General features: G+C 43.3%; 1 protein-coding gene across 3 annotated transcripts in view; it reads right to left on the reverse strand.

The window, feature by feature from the left end:
* ppp1r9ba (protein phosphatase 1, regulatory subunit 9Ba) overlaps window positions 1-15079 on the reverse strand; it is a 64879-nt gene extending 49800 nt beyond the window's left edge. Inside the window, exons 1-2 of one of the 3 annotated variants that reach the window (XM_021557542.2) lie at window positions 14776-15068; window positions 10382-11912 (exon numbers count right to left, since the gene is read on the reverse strand). In XM_021557542.2, the coding sequence (XP_021413217.2) occupies window positions 10382-11845 (1464 nt within the window). In that variant the 5' untranslated portion in view covers window positions 11846-11912; window positions 14776-15068. Of the gene's footprint in view, window positions 1-10381; window positions 11913-14766 lie in introns of all 3 variants that reach the window. The other 2 variants (XM_021557541.2, XM_036940802.1) reach the window with 2 other exon arrangements.
* Between the last annotated feature and the right edge of the window lie 7601 nt (window positions 15080-22680).

Raw genomic sequence — 22680 nt, forward strand, 5'->3', positions numbered from 1 at the left:
CAATTGGAAGAAATGGAACATGCTCTCTGTCCTGTTCCTGTTCTTGGAGGTTCTACTCGGAACTCGGAAGCAGTCCTCAAGAATTCTGCTAATAACTCCTGCCTTTTGGATGCAAACGGCTGTCGGCAAGAGAGCAAAAGCGTCAGACGGCGGCACAAAATGTCTGTTGTGGCACAATCTGTAGGTAATGTGAAGTTGTTTTCAAAACCAAAAATACCACACACTGTGGAAACAAAGAACGAAAAAGCTATGCTGTAATTCTGAGGTGTGAACTGGCACAATGGGACTCACGGCATAGCCTATTTCCTGTTGAAGATTTGGGAGAAAGAAAGAGAGACAGATTTTTTTAATAATCCTTCTCTCCAAGGGAGAGGGGAATGGCAGACTGAGGCGAGGGAGGGAAAGAGAGGGAGGTCTGCTGTGCTGCTCAGACATGCCATTGGTATTGTTCTCCTCCTCCTCTTTAATAATATACACCCAGTTTCTCCAAGCTCACTGACACAAAAAACACACAGCTCACCATTCAACGCCATCACACAGTCCACCCATAGACATATGGAGAATCGATTTAGACCACGTGTCAAACTCGAGCCAGTGACACATTACTATTTGTCCCGCACAATGATATAGGTTGTCAATTCATTTTGGCCCGCGTTGCGCTGCAGTACAAGTCACCGCAAGCACTGCCAACGTGCTGAACGCCAAACAGCAGTTCATTGCCACACACACACACACGAGCCAGCCAGCGCACTGTATCAGATCATCACTAACGGCACTGACCAAATCTTCTACCAGACAGAAATGTTTAAAAGTTGTTGTCGCTACAGAAAATGCCATCTTGGTTGTCAAAAAGTTTGAAGATAAAGGATTTACACGGGAGTATGAATTACAACAGGACACACAAGCGAGTATAAATGAGTTATCTACTTTATGAAATAACAGCCTGATTGCACAGGCATCGGTGAACTCAATGTCAATTGTGCTGCTATCGTGTGTCACATTTACCGCTCGCAGTGGAGGGAAAGTGTAGACACATCACAGTCCTAGCTAAGGTTCTAAAATGTTGCCCCCCCCCCCCCCCCACCAAAAAAAATAAACTGCAACAAAACACCATGCTAAGGAGAAACATGTTGGCCTATCAGAGCAACGTTTGGGCAGTAGCCTACGCTGGCTAATCACCTACAGTACATTTTGAGGGCACCATGCAGCACTGCTGCATTCAACCGCACCGGTGATCCATGCAGTGCAAAAAAAATGAAAAACATGTTTTAAGTTGAAATGTTACAACAACTTACAGCTAGGTTTTTGTTATTTGGAGTGAAATACTTTTTGATTAGGGTTGCAGCATATTATGCACATCGGCAAGCATAGCCGCAAATCTCTGTGTGCTTTAATATGTAAAAAATGCTATATACAGCATCCTGAGAGGACATTTAGACTGTAGCCTAGGCTATGCTGTGGATTTCAGTACATTGGTCCTGTCTGGTGACTGGTCTTATAGGCTACTAACTAGCTTAATCCAAACAATGAGTCACGAGAGGTTCACCCTTTTGACATTCTTATACAAATTACATTATCGGTGTCATCATCAGGTGGTGACGAGGGGACCGGAACTGGAGATGTTAAGACTTCCTGTCTACTGACACTATTGACGCCCTCCCCCCTCCTAAGCCTTAGGCAACATTGCAACCAAGGCTGCCCGTTTAAGACTATAAAGACCCGTCATGGAATGATGGAACTTTTACTGATAACGATCGAAATGTGAACAGAAAGGCTGCTGACTGAAGAGCACAGTCTGCATCGGAAAGAGAAGGGCCTCTGTGTAACGGGGAGAGAAACAGAAGAAAAGATCCACGTTACGGCAGCGTGACGTCTATGGTACAGTATGTCCAACTAACCTAAGTGGCCTCCAAACCTGCCCCCCTGCAGCGCCACCCTAGCATCCTGACACAGGGAGACGTCTTTAAATAACCCCACACGGCAGTACAGAGGCTCTAAGAATCAAGCAGTGGATTATGGGAACGTTCAGAGCGGTAGACTTCTATTTATAAACACTAGGGCGTTCCGCTAATCTGTTTCAATACTTAGACTGTGGCACTGTACAAGACAATGGACCAGGTTATGGGACTATATACCGCTTGGACTAAAGCACTGCATCTCAGTGCTTGAGACATCACTACAGACATCCTGGTTCGATTCCAGGCTGTATCACAACTGGCCGTGATTGGAAATCCCATAGGGCGGCACACAATTTGCCCAGAGACATCCGGGTTTGGCCAGTAGGCCGTCATTGTAAATAATTAACTGATTAACTGACTTGCCTAGTTAAACAAAAGGTTAAATATTTTTTTTAAATTAAAAGATGCATCAAAAACAGTATTGTTACTTACGCAATTACGGTAGCTGGGGGTTAGTTGGACACTAATAATCTACCAGATGTATTGAAGGATGTCAGCTTGTAATACTACAGATGGCAGCCAATTTTATTCAACGTGAGGAAGGTTAGACATGGTTAGACCGGTTACAAGACAGGTTCAGATCCCTGCAGACACTAGTAGCCTACAAAACTCACTAACTGCCTGGTACTCAGTACTCTATTGTCCCTCTAATCACTCTGACATCAATGCTAATGTAATCGAAAATCTAATAATCACTTCATGAGCTCTTGTTGCGGAACATTTCTATTGGCTATGCAATTGCGTGAGAAAACAGTGATGGCCTCTACTAAAAAGAGGAGGATCCCATCAGCTTTCTATATGCTAGGCCTAATATATTTATTTCTCAACTTTCCTAATATTAAGCACATATCTTCTCTTTACAACAGGAGTATAACCTACCTGGCTGGCATGAAAAGGAACCACAGGAAAAGCGCCCTCCATTTGCTATTTTGATGACATGCATTTTTTTCCCTCTGCCCATTCCCGAAAGGTTTCACACATATACTATATAAAATATGTAAAGACAAGATTAAATCAAGAACAGTCTGATGGGTGACAATATTAGCCTATCACTTGCGAATTATATATTATCACCTGTGAATGATGCCCAGTTTGCAGTAAGGCAAGAAACACGTCTTTTTTTTGCAACTTTTTCAAATCATTGTTGCACACCTCATGTAGCCTAGCCTGTAGGCCTATATGTTTTGATTAGGTTTGTATCACAACTAAAGTAGCCAAATAACTTCTTAAAATTAGGTACATTAAATCAGCTTTACAATGGGTTTAGAGCCTAACTGGCATACATACATACACAGCACAGGTTTTTCAAGTTTGGGGAAGATAATTCTCACCATAAAAACGCACCTTTATAATTAAAGCATAACATGCATAATCACATTTGTGGTCACGTTTGAGAATGGTGTTTTCCCCGCTAATGGGGCGGCAGGGTAGCCTAGTGGTTAGAGTGTTGGACTAGTAACCGGAAGGTTGCAAGTTCAAACCCCCGAGCTGACAATCTGTCGTTCTGTCCCTGAACAGGCAGTTAACCCACTGTTCCTAGGCAGTCATTGAAAATAAGAATTTGTTCTTAACTGACTTGGCTAGTTAAATAATAATAAATAAATAAATGGAACATTTGCGCTTATAGCCTATTGCTGCGCTTATAATGTAAAGAAATAGCCTAATAGTTCATCAACATTTGAAGCTAAACGTTCTGATCTGTAATGTCAGCCTCATTGCTTAAAAAAAGTTTTTTTTATGCTAGTGGTTGTATTAATCTGCAATCTATCCCATCCCACAACTGTCCCAGACTATGTTTGGAATACTTCTTTCTCGCACAGAATAGATAAACTTTTTTACTAGGGGGTTAGTAGATTGACATAGGCTAGTGCTTTTGCTGTTTGTTAGGCCTACTCATCTTGTTGGCTGACGAATAGTACGTGGACAGTTCTTCCAATATGCACCTCGGAATTGGATAAGGTTGCGTCCCCACAGTCATGTCCCCAACTTCACCCTAAACTGCCCCCACCTTCCCTCTCTACTGCTTCCTCCCTTTGAGAGGATAAGGAGGGGCCGCCCAAGTCTGTCTGGGATCAGGAAAAACTTAACAGGGTCACTCTCTCACAAATCACACATGCAAGGATGGACAGAAACAAACCCTCTCATCCACATACAAATACTCAACCACACTTGAATAGGCATTGTCATGTCTTTGGCTATGCCAGATTAAGTGATATGACATGCTATACTAACTAATCACACAGAATTACATTTACAAATAATGAATTATATAACTTGATTACAAATTACGTCATAAAGGAAAACGGATAAGACAGCTGGTTACACAAAAGAAAAGGGCTGGGTTTGAGTGAAAGAGCGGGAAGACTGTGCTATCGTAAATACAGTACCTTATGCATTCTAAATTACCACCCATTTGGAAAAGGAAAATGCAATAAATATTTACTCTGAGCTGCGTGCGCTTCAGTAGGTTGGTGGTAGATGGAAGGCTGTGTTGCCCAACCGAGTCCTTTGAAGAATGTCTCTGGTGGTTAATTGGATACGTTGTAGTAACGTCGTTGTGTGATAGACGGGATACTCTTGTCTGTTCCTTCCTAACCCTCATTTGCAGCTGCTGTTGCTAGCTCAACGGCTAGGAGGTATCACTTCATTAGTGAATAAGAGTTCAAAGTTCATACCATTCGCAACCAAAGCTCACGCTGATGTTGGCTTCGTTCTGTAGTTATTATCTGAAGCATTCTGACATCGGACCGTCGTCCTCACATCCTTGGAACAGGAGGTTACATTTTTGTCAAGGCTTTATATGGTGGAGCGAGAAGGGTGTGTCTGAAAAGTTTTATAACCCATGACTCTTCTCAGGGGCGGGCCACTGATTGAGCAGAGCCCTAACCTTATGAAAACCCAATTATCATATTTTAGAAGCTAAAATCACATTTCATCCCATCACAAATAATTTCATATTCAAACATTTAAATTGAACAACAATTCAATGTGAATCCGATAACTCTGATGTGTTGATTTTCCACTGTAGAGTTTATGTCATCTTATCATTGATGAGAATGTCTCAGATGACAACCGAACTGACATCATATTCATTAAGTACCACCGCATATGTTCAATTGGTCGGATTACCAGAATATAGTTAATTTCCCCCCACCTTCTGATGTTCCCAGAATCTTTATGTTAACCAAGGGGTTTGCAAATGTAACCTCAGTAGGGTAGAGAGGAAAAGGGGGGGGAAGAGGTATTTATGACTGTCATAAACCTACCCCCAGGTCAACGTCATGACAGCATGTACACAATGAACATGTGTGCGCATATAAACACACAGTTTGGACCAACTCACAGAGCTGTCAGTTTATGCATGTACCAGACTCTCACTGATCTGAGATTGGGCAAATTATTTTACAAGGTAAATTGACTGAGAACACATTTTCATTTACAGCAATGACCTGGGGAATAGTTACAGGGGAGAGGGGGATGAATGAGCCAATTGGAAGCTGGGGATGATTCGGTGGCAAAGATGGTATGAGGGTCAGATTGGGAATTTAGCCAGGACACCAGGGCTAACACACCTACTCTTACGATAAGTGCCATACGATATTTAGTGACCACAGAGAGTCAAGACTGTTTAACGTCCGCTGTGAAAAACAGCGCCCTACACAGGGCAATGTCCCCAATCACTGCCCTGGGGCATTGGGATATTTATTTAGACCAAAGGAAAAAGTGCCCTCTACTGGTCCTCTGGCCCACTTCCAGCAGCATCTGGTCTCCCATCCAGGGACTGACAGGGACCAACCCTGCTTAGTTTCAGAGGCAAGCCAGCAGTGGGATGCAGGGTGGTATAACATAGGGGACTGAAGGAATGTACTGCCAGCCAGCTGACACAGACAAACAGAGAGAGGGAGAAAGAGAAAGTGCAGGGGCTAGCATGCCCTAAATGCAGAGGGACTTGGTGTTTATTCTCAGCTCTCCACCATGGAAAGTAAAAATTGTGTCTGATAAGAGTGACAGCTTGCCTGCTTAGAGGAAGAGATGGAGCATATATTAAGTTTGCATGTCATATTACAGTGCTTTCACTGTCATTGAGGTATGAATGCCATATCAGTCTGAAAAATCTAAATAATCAACCACTGAGAAGAAAAAGCAAAGGCAGGCCTGAACAGGTTAAGAGTAGTAGCAGCTGAACTTTGATAAATGATATCACCATAATCAAGAACAGATAAAAAAGGTTGACTAAATAGTCTGCCTCCTACAGTTTAGAGAAAGGCACAATCTGTTTCTGTAAAAAAAGACAACTTTAAATCTCATCTTCTTAACCAGCTCATCTATACGTTTAAAAAAAAAAGTAAAATCCATATCAATCGAAATGCGGGAACACATTCGATTGGAGAACCATCTAACGAGGGAACATGTAGTTAAACTCTCGTAAGAATGTTTCAGATTAAAAACAACATGTATTTAGTTTTGCCCATATTAAGTTTTCAATCATAGCTATAAAATCTGACTGTAGTTTTGAAAATGCCAGATCAACAGTCGGGTCAACAGCACAGATAATATAGTATCATCCGCATATAGATTACGTTTTTTTTTAAAAGTACAGATTGACCAATGGTGTTTATATAAATAGTGAAGAGAACAGGTCCCAAAATGGACCCCTGTGGTACACCTTTATGTACATCAAGAAATTCAGACTTAGTCCCATTAATCACGATAGCCTGAGTTCTGTCACTAAGATAGTCATGAAACCATGAACAGGCGTCAGAGCTCAGGCCTATTGAGGACAACTTATTCAATAAATTAGCATGATCAACAGTATCAAAATCTTTGGGCAGGTCCACAAACAAAGCAGCACATTTAATTTTAGTGTCTGAAGCATTGAGAATATCATTAACTAATATGGTTGCTGTAATAGTACTACAATTCGTAAATACATTTCTCAGTTAAAAAAAATTGCAAAGTTGTACATTTACCAAGGATTCAAGAATCTTAACTAGACAAGGAAGCCTTGAAATGGGGCAATAATGATTAAGATCACTACTATCCCCGCCCTTATGGAGTGGCAGAACAAGAGCTGATTTCCATACTTTTGGAATATTTCCTGACAACAATAAAAATCCAATTTAAAAGTGGGTTTGAGCCAACAATGATGGGCGCTGCACACTTAAGCAGCCCAGGTTCCAATTGGTCGGCCCCTGTGGATTTCTTGTTGTCTATTGCTAGAAAAACATCCAGGACTTTCTTTTCTGTAAATAGCCTAAAAGAAAAGCTTTGACTATAATTTCTCTGATCATTCAGCAAGTTTCCCCAATCAGCATCCAGCCCAATATCATTGTGAATAGGCTTACAGGTAGTTATTTCAAAGAGATACCCGCTGAAATCAAATGATGATTAAATGCATCAATGATGGCATTTTTTTTCCGTAATGAGGCCAATGTCTGAATTTAATTTGTTATAGTGCACTACTTTTGACCAGGTCAGTGCACTATCTAGGGAATATGGTGCAATTTGGGATGCAGACCTCCAGTGACCCAGAAACTCTGGAGCTGACAGAGGAGAATGGACCTGCCTGTTCTGTCCTTATCTATGCAAAAAGGACAACACGGGCGATTCAACAAGTCATCCCCATGGACTGCTGAACGCCTAACTGAAATTAATTCCCTTCACGGAGTGCCCTCACCTTGGCTAAGAGAGGGAGTCAGTCAGTCACCCATGGTACAGGAATATGCGTAAGTATCAGGCACTACTGCAGACAAAACAAGACACTCATTACCAGCACAGTTTATCAACAATGGAAGCTGACCGCAGAATGAACTCCCATGGTTAAGCCACACCCTTGGTTGAGTTAAAGCCGTAACATCATAACAGGGTCGATAGGTCAGAAAGGACACTTATTAAGATGCTGAACTGTCGTCATCTGTTCTTGCACAGGTCAGATCAATTCAGTGTAACATTCAAAAGGGCAACAGCAATGGCTATGCAGAGATAGGTGGTCTAGTAGACTTAACAAAATCAAACCCTCCACTCTACACGGATGGACTAGCCTATATGATAGCGCTCTATCCTCCTCCACTGAGGAATAAAGGGATACTGCTTGCTGTGACAGCAAAGTCATGGCATGCCACTACACGTGTCACAAGCGGCTGTGCTTAAGGGTGGCCTACTGCGAAGCAGTCAATCCTTTACCAGGATTACAAGGCTGTGCTGCAAATCTATTGTGCCCTAATCACAATCATGAAATCTCAGACACTCACTGACTGAGAAGAGGTGAAGATATATTTTAAAAGGCAAAAATTGCTACTGAAAATCCCTCTCACATAACATATCGTTACAGTGATATATATGGTGGCTGCCCGGTTGGTTATCATGCTGTGCATGGTGGGGAGATGAAATCCACACTACCTGCTGGTGGCATTTAATGGCAAGTCACCAAGGGACAGGAGAGAAAGGCCATTGGCATAACCATCTGACATTTCATAATGACAACATGCAGTAGCCTAGAGCTAATCTCTACCTACCTACATTTTATGTAAACAATGTAGTTGTGGTTCAGACTGAAGCCCATGAGAACACCTGGTCTATACCTGTCAGGAAATTACATATCATTGGAGCAGCAGTCAGCATTAGGAATTAAAAAAAATAAATGTTCTACGGCCAGCTTTTTTGAGATACCATGATATAACATACAGATCTCAGAGGAATTAAGCTATGGAATGATGAACCCGTCTGGTGTCAAGGCAGGAGGAACAACACCGTGGGACCACGCAGCCGTTCTATCCACATATATTATGTGGATATATTGAAGCAACATCTCAACATCAGTCAGGAAGTTAAAGCTTGGTCGCAAATGGGTCTTCCAAAAGGACAATGACCCCAAGCATACTTCCAAAGTTAAGGACAACAAAGTCAAGGTATTGGAATGGCCAAAACAAAGTCCTGACCTCAATCCTATGGAAAATTTGCAGGTAGAACTGAAAAAGCGTGTGCGAGCAAGGAGGCCTACAAACATGACTCAGTTACACCAACTCGGTCAGGAGGAATGGGCCAAAATTCACCCAACTTATTGTGGGAAGGTTGTGGAAGGCTACTCCAAACATTTGACCCAAGTTTAACAATTTAAAGGCAATGCTACCAAATAATAATTGAATGCATGTAAACTTCTGACCCACTGGGAATGTGATGAAATAAATAAAAGGTTAAATAAATCATTCGCTCTAGTATTATTCTGACATTACACATTCTTAAAATAAAGTGGTGATCCTAACTGACCTAAGACAAGTGATTTTTACTAGGATTAAATGTCAGGAATTGTGAAAAACTGAGTTTAAATGTATTTGGTTAAGGTGTATGTAAACTTCCGACTTCAACTGTATATAGCCAAGTTATTGTTACTCATTGTGTATCTATTATATGTTTTACTTTATTATTTCTCTATTTTCTTTCTCTGCATTGTTGGAAAGGGCCCCTAACACGGAACCCAAACTGTCTGCGCACGTGCGCCATCGTGCATAAATGTATTTTGTCCCCCCACATCAAACGCGATCACGACACGCAGGTTAAAATATCAAAACAAACTCTGAACCAATTATATTAATTTGGGGACAGGTCGAAAAGCATTTAACATTTATGGCAATTTAGCTAGCTTGCTTGCACTTTCTAGCTAATTTGTCCTATTTAGCTAGCCTGCTGTTGCTAGCTAACTTTTCTTCTCTTGACTTTTTATGCGATTGGCAACTTTCATAAATTAGGTGCATTGCCGCCACCTACCTTGTTCGTCTTTCAGTCACCCACATGGATATAACCAATGAGGAGATGGCACGTGGGTATCTGCTTCTATAAACCAATGAACGGATGGGAGAGGCAGGACTTGCACCATGATCTGCGTCACAAATAGAACTGACTTCTACTTTAGCCCTTGGCAAAGCAGACGCTCGTTGGCGCGTAAGATGTTGCAATAATTGAATAATATAGATTTCTACATTTATTCGCGACGCAAGCGGTGTAGTCAGCCTGTAAGTAAGCATTTCACTGTTAGTAGCGTAATAACATTTGATTTGAAGATGGAAGGAAGCATGTGGATGCTGACCTTTGCACAGGCTTTCACAAGTTGTTTTCACCAATACAGGAAATGCTAAGTCATTCAATTGTGTCAGTGTAGAGAAAATAGGCCAATGTGGGGAAAAAATGGGGCAGTATCAACCAACCACTACTATGGCTTCTACACAAATTAATCAGACAGCATAGTCTTCTGAATACTACTGTAAAACAAATATTAAAACTACTCAAGTACTATGCCTACAGGTAGAAATAATGGTCTACCACTACAGACATCTTCTGATCTCCACTTCAGACCAGCATTGATGTCTCTTCCCTTATCATCTCTTGATAAACTGTTCGTAATTTCTACCCACCTGAACCAGACTCACCTTTATTGGTCCAGTGCTAAAGCAGATCTTCCTGTTCTCCGGCGGTGCTTCCTCCTCGGCAGGCAGTCCCGGGACCTCAGAGCAGCTCGACTCTGGCTCGTAAGGCTCATCTTCCTCCTCCTCATCCTCATCCAGCTGGCTGCCGCCGGAGTCCTCTCCGATGCCGCTGTACGCGCTGATGTCCACCAGGTCGCCCTCCGAGTACTCATCCTTACGAGACTCCTCCTCCAGGCCATCCTCTTCCTGTCCCTCACACTGGGGCCCCTCCCCAGGCTCCTCCCTGTGTCCCCTCTCTCCCTCCTGGCGCCCTGCCAGGTTGCTGGGGCCCCCAGGGGCCTCTCCATTTTCCAGTGAGGCATGGACCTCGGCCTGCACCAGCCGGCTCCCTGCCTCGGGTGCGGAGGAGTCCTCCTGGTCCCTGGGTATGGGTTCTCTGCTAGGCCCGCCTCCTGTACTTGAGCCCCTGGCTTCCTTCCCTCTCTCCCTCTCAGACTTGGCTTCGGTAGAAGCAGAAGAGGTCCTATCTCCTGTTTGTGTACTTCCTGAGGAGCCGTCATCGTTTCGGAGAGCTGCTCTGTTCCTGGGGCTTCTGGGGGAACCCTCCTGGTCCAAGTGTTGGCTGCTCCCATCCCCCTGACTGCCTGGGGGCAAGACTTGCACCTTCCTGGCGATGATTTTGGAGTTGAGGCATTCTGCTGTTTTTACCGGAGTGGGGCTTTCTTCTCGGGAGGGCAACGGGGACGTGGAGGAGGGCCGGTGCAGGTTGTTCCTCAGGTCCCCCTTCTCGAAGACGGCGCTAAGCTGGCTTACGGTGGGCGACACTGCCTCACCAGCTCCCCCTACCGTATCCAGGCAGTCCAGAGACTCCGTGCTGCCATTGAAGCGCACTACCACGTCCAGCCGGCTGTCCTGGACAGCGGACGAAACCGGACGCTCCTTCTTGAGCAGGATGCGGTTGGTGGCCGACTGCTTCTCCTGCAGCTGGCGCTGCTCGAAGATCTTCCTCGTCTCCTGCAGCTTGGAGTACCCTGCTGATGCCCCTCGGGACCCACCAACTTTGCCGCCCTTGGGGTCAAAGCGGTTGACACGCTCGGAGACCGTGGCGCCCAGCTTGAGCAGGGCGCTGTGGTTCACATCTTCGTTGAGGCTGCTGGCCCTGGGCAGGGACAGCCGCACCGCCTGGTCATTGGCCTTGGACGGGTCGTCCTCGTCGCCAGGTGACTGCATTTGCATGAACATGTTCTTGATGCGGTGGACATTAGAGCCGTACTGGCGGCGCCCTCTGCCGGTAGGCCGCGGCGGCTTGCCATCCTTGGCAGCGTCGTCCCCATTGGCGGCATTGTTCAGAGCGTCGTGGGCCTGCTTCAGAGCCTGGATGCCCGCCTCGTAGGCGTTCCTGTGGGGGGACGGGCTCCGGAGGGTGGAGCTGGCACTGCCCGCCGATGGGGGTTCAGTCTTCATCATGGTTAATCAAACTGAGCCACTGAGACTTGGAAGTAACAGCATAGCTCCTCTGTCTGTCTTCCTCCCCCTGGATGAGAGAAACAAACAAAACCACTAAATTTCACCTGAGGGCGTCTGCCTGCACATGGGGTAGACAGACACAAATGCAAGGACCACATTGAGCGATAGTGGGGAAGAGAGAGTGGGTTAGTGAAAACCAAAGGGAGATAGCAATTCTGCACACGAGAGAGGAAGGGAAGGATGGATAGAGGCTTGAATAGGAGGAAGTTAGAGAAAAAATAAAAAGCTACACACGTGGGTATGAGGGAAGTTTACTCTGACGTAAATAGGGAACAGTCTTGGGCACAGAAAATCCCCTATCTATTCACCTACACTTAAGGAGAATTGCAGTGAAGGATATGAGATATACATTATATGACTAGTCTAGGGTTTACAACAATAACACCAGATTGCAAATTGGAGTAGGCCCGGCAGAAATCCAACTTTTGCTGTGTCCCTTAGTCATTATATAATTTGATCGCTAGGATTTTTATCAGCTGCCTTAAGATTTCAGGTCTCACCACCGACAGCAAAAGCTGCTGCAAAGTAGAAAGACACCTCTTTAAAGTTAACTGTATTACAATAATCCTCATTCATGCAATCAGAGCCACGAGTCTGGCTGAGAGAGGAATACAAATCCAATGTCTTTAAGCTAACTCAAATACACTATTTAACCAACAGTATATGGACACCTGCTCGTCAAACATTTCATTCCAAAATCATGGGCATTAATATGGAGTTGGTCCCCCCTTTGCTGTTATAACAGCCTCCACTCTTCTGGGAAGGCTTTCCACTAGATGTTGGAACATTGCTGCGGGTACTTGCTTCCGTTCAGCCACAAGAGCATTAGTGAGGTTGGGCACTAATGTTGGGCGATTAGGCTTGTCTCGCAGTCGGCGTTCCAATTCATACCAAAGGTGTTAGATGGGATTGAGGTCAGGGCTCTGTGCAGGCCAGTCAAGTTCTTCCACAGTGATCTCGACAAAACATTTTTGTATGGACCTCTCTTTGTCATGCTGAAACTGGAAAGGGCCTTCCCCAAACTGTTGACATAAAGTTGGAAGCACAGAATCGTTTAGAATGTAATTGTATGTTGTAGCGTTAAGATGACCTTTCATCTAAGCCCGAACCATGAAAAATAGCCCCAGACCATCATTCCTCCTCCACCAAACTTTTCAGTTGGCACTATGCATTGGGGCAGGTAGTGTTCTCCTGGCATCCGCGAAACCCAGATTCATTCCTCAGACTGTCAGATGGTGAAACGTGATTCATCACTCCAAAGAATGTGTTTCCACTGCTCCAGAGTCCAATGGCAGCGAGCTTTACACCACTCCAGCCGACGCTTGGAATTGCACATGGTGATCTGACGCTTGTGTGTGGCTGCTCCACCATGGAAACCCATTTCATTAAGCTCCTGACAAACAGTTATTGTGCTGACGTGGCAGTTTGGTACTCGGTAATGAGTGTTGCAATCAAGGACAGGCGATTTTTACGCGCTATGCGCTTTAGATCTGTGAGCTTGTGTGGCCTACCACTTCACTGCTGAGCCGTTGTTGCTCCTAGACGTTTCCACTTCACAATAACAGCACCTACAGTTGACCGGCGCAGCTCTAGCAGGGCAGAAATTTGACTAACTGACGGTGCCAAGTTGAAAGTCACCGAGCTCTTCAGTAAGGCCATTTTACTGCCAATGTTTGTCTATGAAGATTGCATGGTTGTGTGCCCGATTGTATACACCTGTCAGCAATGGGTGTGAATTGCCAAATCCACTAATTTGAAAGGTTTCCACATACTTTTGTATATATACTGTAACTCAGACCATGTAATAGAATAAACATGCCTAATTGTTGTTGCAAATCATGTAAAATATATCAGGCTGGATTATGCAAATACCAGCCACAATGCCTTAATTCTTCAATCAGCAGCACTGCATTGATCCAGCTTCCTGTTATTGTATATTAACACTTTTCTAATTTGATTTACAAAGAGAGCACAGTATCCTGCTACCACTACACATAGGCCTATGTTATGCAGACTGCTGTAGCCTACATGTCATGTATGATTTCAGTTGGATTTAAATATGCCTACTGTCTTATGATGAGAATCTATTCAACATCAGGCCTAATTGAAATCGGACAGAGAATCCGGATATCCGCATTTGATCGTTGCTATTTCCATGAATGGAATAACCTATTGCAACAGCCTATATGAATTGATGGCACAAAAGGTCATCCTCTACAAAACACGAACACAATCTACCCGTAGTTCTTTAGGCATAGAGCATGCTATTTTGTCAGTGACTCATATTCTCGGCGTATAGACCATTCCGTCATATTGACACAAAATAGCCATTTTCTCAGTTTACAGTCCAACAACGGTACGATACATTGTTCCAAATAAGCACGACAAGTTCCAAATAGGTACTCTGTAAAATGTAGCAAAGTTTGTCTGATGTGCAACGGAGCATCTAAAATGAACACATCGTGGACTGTCATGTTATGATAGGTTTTTGTTGTGAGGAATAGCCTACCTGGCAGACAGACAGTTAGGATTACGGAGCGCTTTAGTTTAGTCTGTTCGCTCTAAACGCTGGCACTGCTCAACAAACTGTTTACACAGGACATTTATTGTGGAATACACTTTCATTAAACATCCCCGAAAATAGCCTATGAGCGTCCGTCAAAACAACGTGTTGTCAAAAACATTAGGACCCTGCGGAAATGAAGGGCCTCGAACACCTCGCTTGCATGATGGCTGTATGTCGCTTCCTGCATCTTCTGCAGTCGGAATAACAGTTCTCTTTCTCTACAAAACGAGCAAGATAAAAGCAACAACAAAAAAGGAAATGTCGTTACGTCTTTACTAAGGTTTGGTTACCGTACCTTGCTCACCGTGTTTCACAGAGGTTGGTTCAAGTTACGATCGGTCTATTAGAGAATCCATTGTGTCCACGTTCTGTTTTCGCTTCTGATTCCCCCGCGATCGTAGCGAACTGATGATGCCTTCTCTCTCTCTCACACACACTCACTCCCCTCCATCCTCCCCACCAACAGCATATGGCATCACAAGCAACCTTAACCCTTGATGTAGAGCAAAACAAAATAGACTTTTAGATTCCCTCTATTTTATATTGTAAGAGACATGCCACTCGTAGGCCTATTGGCGACAAAACAATTCGGGACAACAATCGAACGGTTAGGCCTATGGATTATTTATTAGCCCACTGAACCTGCTAGACTTGCGGGTTTATAGCCGATTCAACTCAACTCCACGATTTATGATTGAGTTGAGCGGCGACTCGTGTGGGCGAACTGGAACTCCGACGTTACTTAAAAGGACGTTTCTATAAAAAATAAATACTCATTTCAGCACACAAATAATTACAAATTACATTGTTATGTATAATTAAGTTTATAGCCCCTTATTGCGCAAAACCATTAGGCATGCTGGTGACCGAAATGTCAAAAGCTACACTTTCAAATAGGTCGATCTGAAATAAATTCAATCAAAGTATGGACCAATTAAACGTTACACACATCATAAAAAAGGTATCATTAAGAAGGGTAAAACAAATACTGGTTGTTAGGCTGTTCCTTGGGTAATGCAACAAAAATGTGACTGTCGGCAGCGACCCCGTGAGGAAATCTGTGATCACACAAGAAGAACAATGGTTTATGCTCACTATTCAAAATCAATCACCACATTTGACAGAAACACAATTAACTATTTTTGACGGGTTGGTACGCTAGGCCTGTATTACTATTTGCGTGTTGTGTACAGTGCACAGCAGTGTAACAACAGCCAGTGGCACCTCCAAATGGCACCACTTTCATTTTGACACATCATCATAGGATTATCCACCCGCAATTATTTTTTTGTCAGATCGTTTATGCGATGGTGATAAGTGTGACGAGTTTCTGTTCATTGGTTTGTAGTCAAATTTAAACAATCCTTTGAAGAAGAATGTCCCACTTCCATGCAAGCACCATTTGCCACGGGCAGCTGCTTTTTTTAAATGCTGGGATAAATAGGATTTATTTTGAGCCTAATACCTTATTCCTAGATTACAACAAAAATCTCTTTATCGTTTATGGGTTTAGGGGGTCTAAGAAGGCCTAATCTAAATTAGATCTTTTGTCAGTTTATCGGATAGGCAACAGGCGTTAAAGTGCCTTTTCATTACATTAAACATATGTTGTTTAGAAGTGTGTCCATTACCCTTCATTGATGTATACTGAACAAAAATAGAAATGCAACAATTTCAACGATTTTAATCAGTCAATTGAAATCATTTTATTAGGGCCTAATCTATGGATTTCTCATGACTGTGTAGGGGCGCAGTCACCCACTGGGGAGCCAGCCCAACCAATCAGAATTCGTTTTTTCCCCCACAAAAGGGCTTTATTACAGACATAAATTCTAGTCAGTTTCATTAGCTGTCAGTGTGGCTGGTCTAAGACTATCCCACGTGTGGTTATACCTCATATGCGGTTGTGAGTATGGTTGGACATACAGCCAAATTCTCTAAAATGACATTGGAGGTGGCTTTTGGTAGGCAAATTAACATTAAATTCTCTAGCAACAGCTCTGGTGGACATTCCTGCAGTCATCATGCAAATTGCATGCTCCCCCAAAACTTGAGACATCTGTGGCATTGTTTTGTGTGAAAAAACTGGCCAGGTAGAATCATTTTTGGTTCCAGGTAGAACTCTTTTAGGTTCCATGTAGAATCCTATGGGGAAACCCTTTAAGGTTCTAAATAGTGTATTTTTTTCTCAGAGTGTAGGCTACTTGCACATATGGACTTCTTTAGACATTTCTGCCTTTATTTAACTAGGCAAGTCAGTTAAGAACAAATTCTTATTTACAATGATGGCCTAACCCGGCCAAACCCTCACCCGGAATACGCTGGGCCAATTGTAAGCTGCCCTATGGGACTCCCAATCATGGCCGGTTGTGATACAGCCTGGAATCAATCCAGGGTCTGTAATCACACCTCTGGCACTGAGATGCAGTGCCTTCGACCACAGCGCCACTCAGGAGCCCTAATGTATTTTAATTAAGGTCTCTTTTGAAAAATTGATTATTATCTCGATGAGACTAACCTGGTAAAAATGAATGAAAAATGAGGAATAAACCAAGCCATCTCTTAAAATGCAGGCCTATCCCACTAAACATTATAATAACATGCAGGATTAAAGACAAACGTGTAATCTATGAGGGATGTCATTGTGTTATGGTTCATAAATTGATAGAGTCATCAGTTTGCACTTGGAGGCACTTTGGAAAGTGTCATGTTATAGATATTTTTATGAGACGAAAATATAGGCATCTTTTCATAGGCTCTTACCATTGTGAGTTGCTCACTCACCCTCTATAGAAAGAATACCAATACCAGTGCATTCGGGAAGTATTCAGACCCCTTGACTTTTTCTACATTTTGTTACGTTACAGCCTTATTCTAAAATATATTAAATTAAATGGTTCCTCATCAATCTACACACAATACCCCATAATGCCAAAGTGACACCAGGTTATTAGATATTTTTGCAAATGTATTAAAAATAAAAAACCTTATTTACATAAGTATTCCAACCCTTTGCTATGAGACTCAAAATTGAGCTCAGGTGCATCCTGTTTCCATTGATCGTCCTTGAGATGTTTCTACAACTTAGCTGGAGTCCACATGTGGTACATTCAATTGTTTGGACATGATTTGGAAAGGCTGACACTTGTCTGTATAAGGTTCCACAGTTGACAGTGCATGTCAGAGCAAAAACCAAGCCATACGGTCGAAGGAATTGTCCGTAGAGCTCCGAGACAGGATTGTGCTTAGGCACAGATCTGGGGAAGGGTACCAAAAAATGTCTGCCGCATTGAAGGTCTCCAAGAACACAGTCATTCTTAAATGGAAGAAGTTCGGAACTACCAAGAGTTCTTCCTAGCTGGCCGCCTGGCCAGACTGAGCAATCGGGGGAGAAGGGCCTTGGCCAGGGAGGTGACCAAGAACCCAATAGTCAGTCTGACAGAGCTCCAGAGTTCCTTCCAGAAGGACAACCATCTCTGCAGCACTCTACCAATTAGGCCTTTATGGTAGAGTGGCCAGACAGAAGCCACTCCTCAGTTAAAGGCACATGACAGCCCGCTTGGAGTTTTCCAAAAGGCACCTAAAAGACTCTCAGACCATGACAAACAAGATTCTCTGGTCTGATGAAACCAAGATTGAACTCTTTGGCCTGAATGCCAAGCTTCAAGTCTGGAGGAAACCTGGCATCATCCCTACGGTGAAGCATGGTGGTGGCAGTATCATGCTGTCATAATGGTTTTCAGCAGAAGGGACAGGGAGACTAGTCAGGATCGAGGAAAAATGAACGGAGCAAAGTACAGAGAGTTCCTTGTTGAAAACCTTCTCCAGATCTCTCAGGAACTCAGACTGGGGCGAAGGTTCACCTTCCAACAGGACAACGACCCTAAGAATACAGCCAAGACAACGCAGCAATAGCTTTGAGACAAGTCTCTGAATGTCCTTGAGTGGCCCAGCCAGAGCCCAGACTCAATTGAACATCTCTGGAGAGATCTGAAAATAGCTGTGCAGCGACGCTCCCCATCCAACCTGACAGAGCTTGAGAGGATCTGCAGAGAAAAATGGGAGAAACTCCCCAAATAGAGGTCTGCCAAGCTTGTAGCGTCATACCCAAGAATACTTAAGGCTATAATCTCTGCTAAAGGTGCTTCAACAAATATTGAGTAAAGGGTCTGAATACTTATGTAAATGTAATTTTTCAGTTTTTTTTTAATTTGTAGTTAAATTAGCAAAAATGTATAAAAATCTGTTTTTGCTTTGTCATTATGGGGTATTGTGTGTAGATTGATGAGGGGGAAAAAACAATTGAATCTATTTTAGAATAAGGCTGTAACATAACAAACTGTGGAAAAAGTCAAGGGGTCTGAATACTTTCCCGAATTCACTGTATGCTGTATTTTTCAGTTAAGACTTTAGTTATAAAGGAATTGCAGTACCGTCATTTTTTTGTAATCCTTTTGTATTGTTTATTTAAAGAACAAATACCATCTTCATGTTCAGCGATTATAATTTGACTTTGAGAAGGCCTACCCTAGCCTCTTATACGTGTTGCCCTTGCCTTTCTTTCTGTTCGGTTAGGTGATTCTTCCTGTCAGTGTCACCACAATGGTCCCTGGGCATGTAAAAAAAACTCCAATAACAGACCTGATGGGCACAGAGCCCTCAAGAAGACATGGTGAGAAAACCATGTTCTAAAATAACCCTGTGTACATGTTTCACCTTCCAGTGTATAATGGGATTCCATCTGTCTAGTCTACACTGGGGTGGCAGGTAGCATAGTGGTTACAGTGTTGGGCCAGTAACCGAAAGGTTACTGGATCGAATCCTGAGCGGACAAGGTAAAACTCTGTCGTTCTGCCCCTGAACAAGGCAGTTAACCCAGTAGGCCGTCACTGTAAATAAGAATTTGTTCTTAACTGACGCAAAAAAATACACATAATTTCACTCCAGTGGCAGAATGATCATCCTTTGGGGTTAACCATGTCTCAAATGACACCCTATTCCCTACATAGCACACTACTTTTGAACAGGGCTCTGGAAAAGGAAGGGCACTATTTAGGGAATAGTGTGCCATTTGGGATGCATACTAACTCACTAAACCAATGACTCAACACTGCATACTTACTGCAGAGAGAAGAGGCAGGATGGTAAGAGATGTTGCCTTGACTGAACCCTATATATCCCTGTATACGAACACATTCACTATATACCATGAACATCATTCCTACCTATTGATAATAGGACTAGTGGTAACAGTAATAATGGTTGTGGTAATATGAATATCTTCAGCCTGCTCAAATGTAACGATGTATTGCTACTGACCATTTGCAGCCAGCAGATGGCAGAGCAACAAAACAGCCACCCCTTCCCTTCTCCAGCTTGGATAACAAAAGAGAGCTGGGTTCTTAAAATCACACAGTGTGAGTCTGTCAGAAGATGCACAGATGTATCATTAATATGGACGGGCTTAAATGATTTCTATGTAACATCATTGGAATGTCCACATCCACATTGTATAATAAAATGAGTATTAGCTGCAAAGCTACTTGTACTATACTTGTATATGTGGCCCTATTCAAGATTCAAACCCACAACTCTGGTGGTGTTGCAAGCAGCATGCTGCAGCCAAGTGCCACCAGAACCATGTTCTGTAGGGTCCAGACCACTGTGTCTGCAGCAGTTTGGCTCACAGCAGGCACCCATTCTCAAGGAGATTCATTGCAGATGAGGACTTGAATCTCTCAACTCAAGTGTGGCCTTCACACACACGCACGCACGCACGCACACACGCACACACAGCTGTGGAGGAGTCTCCGTGGCAACGCCTCCCCTGCCTGTGGTAATGTGGCTGCACAAGCACACACACACCACAGTAATGACCCAGATTTGTGCTGCCTGTTGTCTCTCTGTCTGGAGACTCACTGTGATGACTGGAGCCTCCCCAGGCAACAATTGATTCATGTGACAGCCAAAATGACTCAATAGCGACCGCGGGTGGTGGTGGTGCACATGTTGTCAGGCATCAAGCCAAAATAAGTTTATTCTCAAAGCTGTGATCCACAGGCAGCGATGCTTTGCCTAGCCACGCAAGCTTTGTCCAGAGTGGCCCGTCATGTAGTTTCTAGCAAAGTGACAGCACGCCCAGTAGTGCAAGCCTAGGTATCAACAGCCTATCCAGTATGGTCTGGAAATTATAGTGAGCTTCGATTGGTCATTTGCGCTGCGATATCGAGTCTTATACATAAAGGGAATCTATCCCCAAGTCCCGCCCTGTCCATGCCCTATTCGCATCGCCCAATGCCCCCCCCCCCCCCTTCACATCACTTCTCATCACTTTACTTCCATTTGAAAATGAATGGCCTCTGAAAACCAACTGACCAAACAGTGACTGGCAATACTTTGCTTAGGTCCGAAGAGCCATAAGGGCCTATGATGGTGCAATAGAATCGAATGTATTCTAATGTCTAATAGTAGTAACAACCTCTAAATACAGATGCAAGACTAGAAGTCTCCAGTCTATCTGTCCCATTATCTTTGTTTTCTATTGCTTCAGGGATACATCTACTGTTTTGAGAGTGCTACTAGGCCTAGCTCATATGACCTGAACCGCCTGGTTCCACTAGGTGGCAGTATTTCCTCTAGTGACATAAAACATACTTGCACTCTCCAAACGGCACAAAAAACAACATGCTCACCATGAATCAAAGAGTGGGTCGCTAACAAAAATGGAAACAACAGAGCAAAGGCGAAATGCATGCAATACAAATAGTGGGTCTACTTCATTTCTATAGCCAATAGACAGTAGGCCGTCATTGTAAATAAGAATGTGTTGATAAAACTGAGATGCCTAGTTAGATAAAAGTTACATTTAAAAAAAATCGAATCTGGGCCTGGGGAATGACATGTAATGAGAACAACACAATTTACTAAATCAAGCATGTTTAGTGATAAAGCAAGACAGTAATAATCTCATCCATTCCAATGACTGGAATTTCACATACAGAATGTGGCTTTAACTATCTCTCTCTCGCGCTCTCTCTCTCTCTCTCTCTCTCTCTCTCTCTGTGTGTGTTTGTGTGCACGTGCGTGCGTTGTTTTACTATCCTTGTGGGGACCAGAAATCCTCACAATAATTTGGGGACATTTCACCAGTCCCCCCATGGAGAAGGCTATTTTAGGGTTAGGTTTAGGGGTTTGGAGTTACGGTTAGAGGTTAGGAAAAATACGATTTAGAAAATAACCTACTTATTTTTAATTGAACAATGATTATAACATTGTTATAAAGATCCTTTTAGAGGGAAATTACAAGTACATTCATTTGCGGAATACATGATTCATGATTCTTCACACCCTCTCTTTCAAACTCTCCATTTACCCCTAGCCTAGATTATTTAGCCAAAAAGCCGTTATTGTTGGTTAATATTGATGTTGCATACCCGAGAAATGTGAGGCCAAAAGTTGGAATTTACAGACGAATTCAAACCCCTATAGCCAGCCCTCTCCGGAATTTGGGGGTAGCCGCCTACTATGCTGCTGCCTGCTGACACAACAGAGTGGACAAACGGGCCCTTTGTAAAGCCAACTCGGGGCTAACTGGTAGAGTAGAGCCCACCTGAATTGTGTGCCACTGAAAGGCAGAGACGGTTAGACTACGGTGCCGGGTCTCCACAACTGAATGCCTATCAGAGAGAATGTCTTACGGATGATTATCCTTTTGTGTTTATTTTTCTATTTCGGATTAACTATGCCTGAAACCAATTGGATTTCAATTGTGGAGTGGTTTTGCTTTTGCCTATCGATGCGTAAACATCAATGCGCAAACTGTGGGCACACAGCGATGCTGTCTCCAAGGGCGCGCCAATGTGGACGGTTATGGTCATCACTGGTAGGACAGAATTGAATATCTTTCAAATCAACCGCGTCGAAAGGACATGATCAGCGTGGGAAAGCCAAATGTCTTGGATATGCATTTTCAAACCGGATTTTGCCTTGAGCGGTTTTAAATCAGAAAAAGGATTAAACCATTTAGCATATATTGTAAAGGTAGAGTATTGAAGTATCCAGCTTCTTCTGTTCTGTGTACTATTGAACTGTCTTTAATAATAGCAATGGTCACCATGTGTTTTTACTTTGGCCTAATTGTTGATATAGACATGGTTCCAATTGAAATGGTACCTAATTCTGAGAAGCATAGAATTTTCAGAGGCAAACA

This window comes from Oncorhynchus mykiss, chromosome 13 (genome assembly GCF_013265735.2).
Source record: "Oncorhynchus mykiss isolate Arlee chromosome 13, USDA_OmykA_1.1, whole genome shotgun sequence".
Classification (NCBI taxonomy): domain Eukaryota; kingdom Metazoa; phylum Chordata; class Actinopteri; order Salmoniformes; family Salmonidae; genus Oncorhynchus; species Oncorhynchus mykiss.